The sequence below is a fragment of the Orcinus orca genome, chromosome 16 (genome assembly GCF_937001465.1).
Source record: "Orcinus orca chromosome 16, mOrcOrc1.1, whole genome shotgun sequence".
Lineage (NCBI taxonomy): Eukaryota > Metazoa > Chordata > Mammalia > Artiodactyla > Delphinidae > Orcinus > Orcinus orca.
Window position 1 is genome coordinate 22,917,353 of NC_064574.1, and position 8,938 is coordinate 22,926,290.

Consider the following 8,938-nt stretch of genomic DNA (forward strand, 5'->3'; position numbering starts at 1 on the left):
GCATTGAGCAGTCCCCAAGGTGCTTCCTGGAGTCTCAGGGCATCCCTGGGTTAGTCGAGACCCCAGTGTCTGGGAGAAGAGGGGTGATGCCCTGAGAGGGCAAGTGAGCCCGGGAAAGGAAGTGGATTCCCTCAGGGCTAGCCCTGCCTGCCGGAAACCCCTCCTCAGCAGGACCAGCTGGACATGGAGTGATGCGGGGAGATGGTGGAACATGAGGGGTCCTGCCCTCCCAGGGGCTGGCTGAGCCTCCGGAGGGGTCTGTATCCCCATGGAGTGCACATCCTGCTGAGAGGGGGTGCCCCTGGGAGATGAGAAGACCCAAATCTGAGATGGCTGAGTCACTCCGAGGCCAGCCATTTCCACACTGTGGTCTGACAGTAGGGGCACCGCCCCAGCCGAGGCAGCTCTCTCCCTGTAGACTGTTCTTCCCCTAATTGCCGAGCACGGTGTCAGCAGGCCCCAATGAAGAACAATTACGTGATCTATGAGATGATTCTGCCTCACGGGCTCCCCAGGCTCCCTGGTCTCTTCCAGGGCAAAATCTAAGCATCTGGAGCAAGATGTATAGCCTTCCTCCCTTTCCTCCGACTCCTCACAAAATCAGGACAGCCTGCTCCCTGAGCATTAGGTCGTCGGAGCAGAGGTGTGTGGAGAATTGCCCACGTGCCAAGCGCTCACTTCAGGTGCCTCATCTCACCTCATACTCACAAGGACCCTATGCTGTAGGTGTAGTTATTGACTCCATTTTATGGATAGAGAAACTGAGGTCCAGAAAGGAGAAGCCACTAGTCCTGGATGCACAGCTACTGATGGCAGAGCCCAGATGTGAACTCAGATTTGCCTGACTCAGAGCCTGAGCTGTTAGCCCTGTTCAATACCGTCAGTGCCACACTGGGCTGGTGGGTGACTTAGGTGACTAGGGGAAGGTGCTTGCTCCTCCCCTATTCCTTGCTGAGGCCTGAATCCCATGTATAAGGCCTTACAAGGAGGGGCAGTTTCACCATTATCATTCATTTTATGTTCAACCCTGTGAGGTCAGCAGAGTAGTCTTATCATGCCCATTTTACAGATGGAAAAAATGAGGTCAGAGCTTGTGACTGTCAGAGGCAGAACTTGAACCCAGGTGTGTCTGGGTTCCTTTTCCTACCCAACAGCTTCCAAAAGACAAGGGCTAAACTTGCGTGGAGCCAAGCCCAGGGCTGGGCCCACCCAGCAAAAGACATCCCAGTGGCTATGGCTTCACCTGACCTTTTCTTCCTGTCTGTCACTTCCCAGGTGCCAGCACAGGGGTGAAGGATGCTGCTCTGGGTGTTCTTCCTCGTGACACTCACCCTCAGCAGCGGCTCCCACGGCTCCCCGCCCTCCCAGCCCCTCAGGTAAGCAGTCCTGACAACAGGGCCTGCTGTATTCCTGCCACCCCAAAGCCAGCTCTGCCAGGGTTGCTACATAGGGGGTGCAGAATCAAGCCACCAGCTGGTCCCCAGCTATCTCCTCGGGCAGCCTCCACTACTCATCTCTGGGAGGGAGGCAGACTCTGAGCCCCAGAGAGGTCACTCAGCCCAGGTTCCAGCTCTCTCTGGGGACAGGCCACAGAAGGACCTTATAGAGACCCCGTGAGCACAGCCCTCCCGGGCCTCCCACCCTGCCTTTTGACCTCTGACTCCTTCCACTAGGATGCCAAGGTACGCAGACGCCATCTTCACCAACAGCTACCGGAAGGTGCTGGCCCAGCTGTCTGCCCGCAAGCTTCTCCAGGACATCATGAGCAGGCAGCAGGGGTGAGCTGACGTTCTCGTGACTTCTTCCCATACCCTGAGTGCGTCGCGGTTTGGAGGGACCAAGTTTGGTCTCTCCCCTTGCACGGCATCTGTCATTTCTGGACTCGCCATAGCAGAAGGGCTCCAATGTCAAACCTCAGCTTACGCTTAACTAATAAATGATCACTGAGCACCCACTATGTGCTTGTCCCTGTGATGGGCTCCAACAGTGACAACACCAGTGGTAGTCACCACTTGACTGTGGCTCTGCCAGAAACAAAGACTTTACCCTGGGACATTTACACACACCCAGCACAGTGCTGGGCACAGAGTAAGCCCTTGGTAGTGTTAGCCATTATTCTTAGTTTCTTTTTATTTTTCTTTTAGTATTTATTTATTTATTTGGCTGTGCCGGGTCTCAGTTGCAACACACGAGATCTTTAGCTGTGGCAAGAAAACCCTTAGTTGCGTTATGTGGGAATCTTTTACTTGCAGCATGTGGGATCTTATAGTTGCAGCATGCGGGATCTAGTTCCCTGACCAGGGATCGAACTCAGGGCCCCCTGCATTAGGAGCGCGAAGTCTTAACCACTGGACCACCAGGGAAGTCCCTATTCTTAGCTTCTTATGTGCTCTTTCCAACAACTCTACAAAGCAGGTTCTCTTACCCCCATCGTACAGAAGCTACATTAATAGCTTCTAAAGGACACACACCAAAGAGTGGCAGAGTTAGCATTCAAACAGCCTGACTCTACAACCTGAACACTTTTTAGTTTTTTGTTTGTTTTTAAAATTTTTATTAATTTATTTATTTTTGGCTGCGTTGGGTCTTCATTGCTGCGCGTGGGCTTCCTCTAGTTGTGACGAGTGGGGGCTACTCTTCGTTGCGGTGCATGGGCTTCTCACTGTGGTGGCTTCTCTTGTTGCAGAGCATGGGCTCTAGGTGCACGGGCTTCAGTAGTTGTGGCTCGCGGGCTCTAAAGCGCAGGCTCAGTAGCTGTGGCGCATGGGCTTAGTTGCTCCGCGGCATGTGGGATCTTCTCGGACCAGGACTCAAACCCATGTTCCCTGCATTGGCAGGCGGATTCTTAACCACTGCGCCACCAGGGAAGCCCCACTTTTTAATTTTTATTTTGAAAAAATTCCAAACTTACAGAGAAGTTGAAGCAATAGTACAAAGGGCTTTCACATTCCCTTCCCTCTAGTCAACAGTTCCTAATATTTTTATTATCTTTGCTTACTTTGTATCTAGACATACACACACAAACCCATGTACATATTATTATTATTTTGCTGAGCCATTTGAGAGTGGATTGCAGTCATCATGACCCTTTATCCTTAACTACTTCTGTGTGTCTCCTGGTATCTAATTAAAGGACACTCTCTTACATAATCACAGTATAATTATCACTTAGAGTCCATATTCAAATGTCACCAGTTGTCCCCAACTAGATGTTCCTCATCCAGGACCCAATCCAGCATCACAGGTGGCATCATAGTTGTCATGTCTCTTTAGTTTCTTTTAATCTGGACCAGTTCTTCAGTCTTTTGTGACATTGACATTTTTGATTAGTAAAGGCCAGTTCTTTATACAATGTCCCTCATATTGGACTTGCCTGGTGCTTTCTCATGATTACATTCATGTTATGCAAAAGAAGTGATGTTACATCCTTCTCAGTGCATCCTATCAGGAGGCACATGATGTCAATTTGTCCCATTGGTGATGGTAACTTTGATCACTTGGTTAGCATGATGTCTGCCAGGTTTCTCCTCTGTAAAGTTAACATTTTCTCCTTTGTAATTAATAAGTCGTCTGTAGGAAGATATGTGTTTCATACTCTATCGTCTTCACTCCTATAGATACTGTCTTCTTAAATGTCACTGAGTCTAATTCAGTTGGGTGCAAGAGTCTATGCCAGATATTGGAATAGGCAGAGGGACGCACCCTGCTCTGTTAACTTTGCCCTGGCCTTTCGCAGGCCTCTCTGCGTCCTATTCAAGTAGCAACCTCAGTTTTTTCTCTTTTTCTAATCGAATAGAGAGAGAAACCAAGAGCAAGGAGCAAAGGTACGGCTTGGCCGTCAGGTGGACAGCATGTGGGCAGACCAAAAGCAGATGGCATTGGAGAACATCCTGGTGACCCTGCTGCAGGAGAACAGGTGGGAATACGTGTGTATGTGTGTGTGTATGCGTGCATGTGCATGTGTGTGTGTGTGTGTTTAGGGACCTCAGAGGTTTCTTTCCCAGAGCGTGGGCTGGAAAAGGAAAGAAACTCTTCATCTCCAAAGGTGTGGGGCTCTACCAAGCAAACTGGGAATGGGGTCCCTCCTTCCACACATCAAGAACCGGAAGAAGGGGAGAAAATGTGCGACAGAGACTGGTCTTGTCCACTGCTGTATCTCCAGTGTGTAGCCAGAGGCCAGGTTCGGTGTCTGTGTCCAGAAATGTTACTCAACAGTTCTGGGATAGGATCCAGGAATCTAAATCATCTTAACAAGGGTCCCAGGGGACTCTGATGCTGATGTAGTAGGAGGCGTGCCCTGGATCCCTTACCAAGTTCATAAAACTGTAAAGCCAAAGGAAGACCAGCCCCTCCCAACACCCTCGGGTGGACAAGTGTGAGCAGCGCTCGTGAGAGGGAGAGACGGGAGTGACAGTCAGTTCCCCTCTCCCTGACCCCCACAATCCCAGTAGGAGTCAGGAGAGATCAGGAATGAGTTTTCCCATTTTACAGAGGAGGAAAACTGAGGCAAAGAAGGGGCAGCATCTGGCCCCAAGTCAGGGACCAGGCAGGCCCAAGACCTGCCTTGCTTCCCTGGAGCGCTTCACATGAACTCCACTTCGCAGACAGTTTCCCCAGATGACACTACTGTTTGGAGAAACTGCTATATTTTAGAGCCTGACTTTGAACTGTGAGCACAAACGTGTCCCAGCACGACTCCGCCAGGCACTTCTGGACCAAACTATTAAGCAAATTCAGTTCCCAGCAGAGCTCTCCGTTTGCCCCCTCACCTTCTTCCCAGCCTAATTAAACACCAAGAGCTCAGAGATCTCACCAAGTACAGTCCTGGGGAGATGCAAGCAGCAGCAGGGTGACAGGAAGAGTGCAGGAGGGGCAATAACCAGCCTGGGAGGCAGGATGGACACCTGAGTCCCAGGTCTGGTTCTGCAGCCAACTCTCCGCACAGAGCAAGTCAGCTTCCCAGTTCCCTCCTCTGTGAAGGGAGTGGGTTCGCTCCAATCACCGCCAAGGTCCCGAAGGCTAGAATTCTTTTAAAAAATGCCCCTAAGAATAATGCCTCCCCTGTGCCTCTCACGCTGGGATTAGGTCATCATTCACCTGCTTTATGACTCCCACCAGGCCCCAGTGGGGCAGAGTGGCCCTAAGGAGGGCCAAGTCCTAAGAATGCAGGCTTTGTTCCTGCAGGTTAAAAGCCAGAGGCTTCACAGAGCTCGAAGTCATAGAGCAGCAGGAAGGGGCCTGGGGGCTGCTCCAGCCATTGTTCCCCCTCCAGCTCAACTGCTGCAAATACCAGGACATCACAGTGGGCCTGAGAAAACATAACAGCAGAATGAGTTCTTACACCCTAAGAGTGCAGAGTAGAATGATTTGGCAGATGGCATCCTTTTGCACTCACCACACTTTGTGTCCACGTAACAGTCCTATAAGGAAACAAGTTCAGATTTATCCATCTTCCCATCCCTTAAAAATCATCCAAAGATGGCCAGGTCTGGGCTGGGGGGACAGCAGTGGATGAGACAGCTGTGGTCTCTGCTCACATGGAATTTATAACACACTGAGGCAGACAGAAATTAATTACTTGTACGGTGGATTATTTAATGTGTGATAAATGGTAAGAGATGTAAAGGGTATGGTGAATGTGTATGCTGGAAAGAATAACCTAATCTAACCCTGTCTGGGGATTAGAAGCAGCTTCTACACAGGCAAGTGACTGCCCAGGATCTCACTGGGAGTAGGTTGGGAGAACTGGGGCTAAGACTGAGGTCCTTTTGGGACCCAGATAGTCAGTCTTAACACCAGAGTCTCCATCACCCTTATTCCAGGTGTCCTGTCCCGTCTTGCCTTTAGTCCAGTGCCCCGAGACTGAGATTTATCTTCCTTTCTGCGACAGGAATTCCCAAGGATGAAGGTTCTGCGTATGTTTCCTGCTCCCTGCAGCTGAGACACAACAGCATCCGATTAATCCTATTTAATTTCTGACCTACCTTTTCCTTTATAAATACAATAAAATTCCCCCATACTGGTCTGCATTTCCATTTTTCTTTTATCTTCAACCTAATTTTTCATGTTTTACCTAGTTACATTTCCCAAAGTGGTATTACAAGATATTAAAAAAAAAAAAGCTAACACTTACCAAACACTCAGTGTCAGCCGGGCAGCTTCACGTGTAGAATCCCATGTGCTCCTCACACAGCCTAATGGGAGGTATTGGCATCCTTTGCATCTCACAGACGAGGAACTGAGGCACAGAAGGGTGAACTGAATTGCCACGGTCACCGCTGGCAAGGAGAGAGCTGGGATTCAAACCCAGGGGGGTCCAGCCCAGAACCGGGCTCTTAGCCATATTTGTCTACTCTGGGCGAAAGTCATCCTTCATCCACTGGTGACTTTGTTCACCTATGAGCAATACCACTGATTCATTCAACAAATATTTCTAGAGCTCCCACTATGTGCCAAGTGCTGTTCTAGGCACTGGGAATACAGTTGTGAGCAAACAAAGTCCCTGACCTCATAGAGCTTATATTCTAGAACACAGGGAGGGGGAAGGGTAAGCTGGGACGAAGTGAGAGAGTAGCACTGACATATATACACTACCAAATGTAAAATAGACAGCTAGTGGGAAGCAGCCGCATAGCACAGGGAGATCAGCTCGGTGCTTTGTGACCACCTAGAGGGTTGGGATAGGGAGGGTGGGAAAGAGATGCAAGAGGGAGGGGATATGGGGATATATGTATATGTATAGCTGATTCACTCTGTTATAAAGCAGAAACTAACACAATATTGTAAAGCAATTATACTCCAATAAAGATGTTAAAAAAAAAAGGGAAAGTATAATAAAAACAAGTAAATACAGTAAGTTCCCTGCATACGAAAGAGTTCCGTTCTGAGAGCGCATTCGTAAGCCCAATTTGTTCGTTTATGTCCAACAAAGTTAGCCTATAGAGCTATAGAGTACTATACTGTAATAGGTTTATAATACTTTTCACACAAATAATACGTAAAGAACAAACAAACACAAAAAAATAAAGAAAACATTTTAAATTTTACAGTACAATACCTTGAAAAGTACAGTAGTACAGTACCACAGCTGGTGCTTCTTAGCCGTACCCGCTACATCACCGCTGCTTTTACGCTTGCTTCCGGACATCCTGCGTTTGAAATAAAGATACTGAACTACTGTACTCTATACAGTACTGCACAGCAAAGTACACAAAAGCACAACTGGACTTTCCTGGTGGCGCAGTGGTTGAGAGGCCGCCTGCCGATGCAGGGGACACAGGTTCGTGTCCCGGTCCGGGAAGATCCCACATGCCGCGGAGTGGCTAGGCCCGTGAGCCATGGCCGCTGAGCCTGCGCATCCGGAGCCTGTGCTCCGCAACGGGAGAGGCCACAACAGTGAGAGGCCCGTGTACCGCAAAAAAAAAAAAAAAAAAAGCAACCACTTATAGAGGATGCACACATGTGACAATGTACGCCAGACACGAACTAGCTTACGTGACTGGACATACAAACGCATGTTCACATCTTTGAAAGCTCACGACTTGAAGGTTCGTATGTATAGAATATGTAAGGTGGTGGCGATTGCAAAGGGAAAAAATTAATGGGATGGGAGTGTGGGAGGGGATTATTTTATCTCTAGTGAATATGCGGTGTGGTGGTTAGGGAAGGCCTCTCTGATGAGGGACATTTGAGTAAAGTCCCTCAAGAGTTGGCCTTGACAATATGTGGGTGAAGAACATTCCAAGCAGAGCGAAAACCCAACACAAAGGCCCTGAGGCAAGAGTGTGGAGGGAGGAGGAGCAGAAGGTCAGTGCGGCTAGAGCACAGCGAGGCTGTGGGTGAAGGAAAGGAGGCCAAGAGGGAGCGGGAAGCCAGCTCATCTGACCCTTGGAGGCCATGGTAAGGACTTAAAAATCTCACCCTTGGTGAGATGGGAGCCATCGCAGAGTTTAAGCAGAACGACGTGATCTGACTTGTATTTAATGGTAACTTTTTTTTTTTTTTTTTTTTTTTTTTTTTTTGCGGTACGCGGGCCTCTCACTGTTGTGGCCTCTCCCGTTGCAGAGCACAGGCTCCGGACGCACAGCCTCAGCGGCCATGGCTCACGGGCCCAGCCGCTCCGCGGCATGTGGGATCTTCCCAGACCGGGGCACGAACCCGCGTCCCCTGCATCGGCAGGCGGACTCTCAACCACTGCGCCACCAGGGAAGCCCCTGACTTGTATTTAATGTCACTCTGAGAAAGGGTCAGATTCTGGATACATTCTTAGGGTAGAACTCATTTGCTGATGGTTACGGTATGGGTATTGGAGAGGAGTCAAGAATGACTCCAAAGTTTTTGGCCTGAGCAACTGGAGGGATGGAGTTGCCATTTACGAGCTTTGGCGGTGGGGGGCGCGGGTATTAGGAGTTTGGGTTTAGACATACTGAGTCTGAGACGCCCCTTAAAGGCTCCAGTGAGGATGTTGAGTAGGCACGTGGGTGTACAAGTCTGGAGCCAGGAGAGAGGTCTGGTCAGCCGGTTTGGTTTGGTAGCTGTCACCCTTTAGATGGTCATTAAAGTGAGGAGAGTGGGTTAGATCACTAAGGAAGAGGAACAGAAAGAGCAGATGTCCAAGGACTACCCAGGGGCACCCCACATTTAAAGCTTGGAGGAAAGATGAGGAACCAGCAAAGGAGACTGAGAAGGAACAGGCAGTGAGATGACAGGAAAACTACAAGAGAGAAATTCCAGAAGCCAACCGGAGAAAGCGTTTTGAGAAGGGAATGATCTACGGTACCAAATGCTGCTGATGGGTCAGGTCAGTTGAGAACTGAACATGAAAGTGACCATGGAAACCACTGATGACCTTGGCAAGAACAAATTGGGTCGATGGTGGAGGCAAAAGTCTGACTCGAGTGGGTTCAAGAGCAAATGGTAGGGGAATTCCCTGGTGGTC

General features: G+C 49.4%; 1 protein-coding gene across 1 annotated transcript; it reads left to right on the forward strand.

Moving 5' to 3' along the window:
• Positions 1-1,295: 1,295 nt before the first annotated feature.
• Positions 1,296-6,106, forward strand: GHRH (growth hormone releasing hormone). The gene is made up of 4 exons (XM_033433906.2): positions 1,296-1,376; positions 1,674-1,778; positions 3,797-3,916; positions 5,891-6,106. Exons 1-4 carry the CDS (start codon positions 1,297-1,299, stop codon positions 5,904-5,906), a joined length of 321 nt encoding a protein of 106 aa, XP_033289797.1. The 5' UTR covers position 1,296; the 3' UTR covers positions 5,907-6,106.
• The last annotated feature ends 2,832 nt before the right edge of the window (positions 6,107-8,938 follow it).

Excerpts from the sequence above, each read along its gene's own strand:
- GHRH (XM_033433906.2), top strand. The coding sequence starts at position 1,297 with ATGCTGCTCTGGGTGTTCTTCCTCGTGACACTCACCCTCAGCAGCGGC. Across the intron at positions 1,377-1,673 it reads CCGCCCTCCCAGCCCCTCAG|GATGCCAAGGTACGCAGACG; the intron begins GTAAGCAGTCCT and ends TCCTTCCACTAG. Across the intron at positions 1,779-3,796 it reads ATCATGAGCAGGCAGCAGGG|AGAGAGAAACCAAGAGCAAG; the intron begins GTGAGCTGACGT and ends CTAATCGAATAG.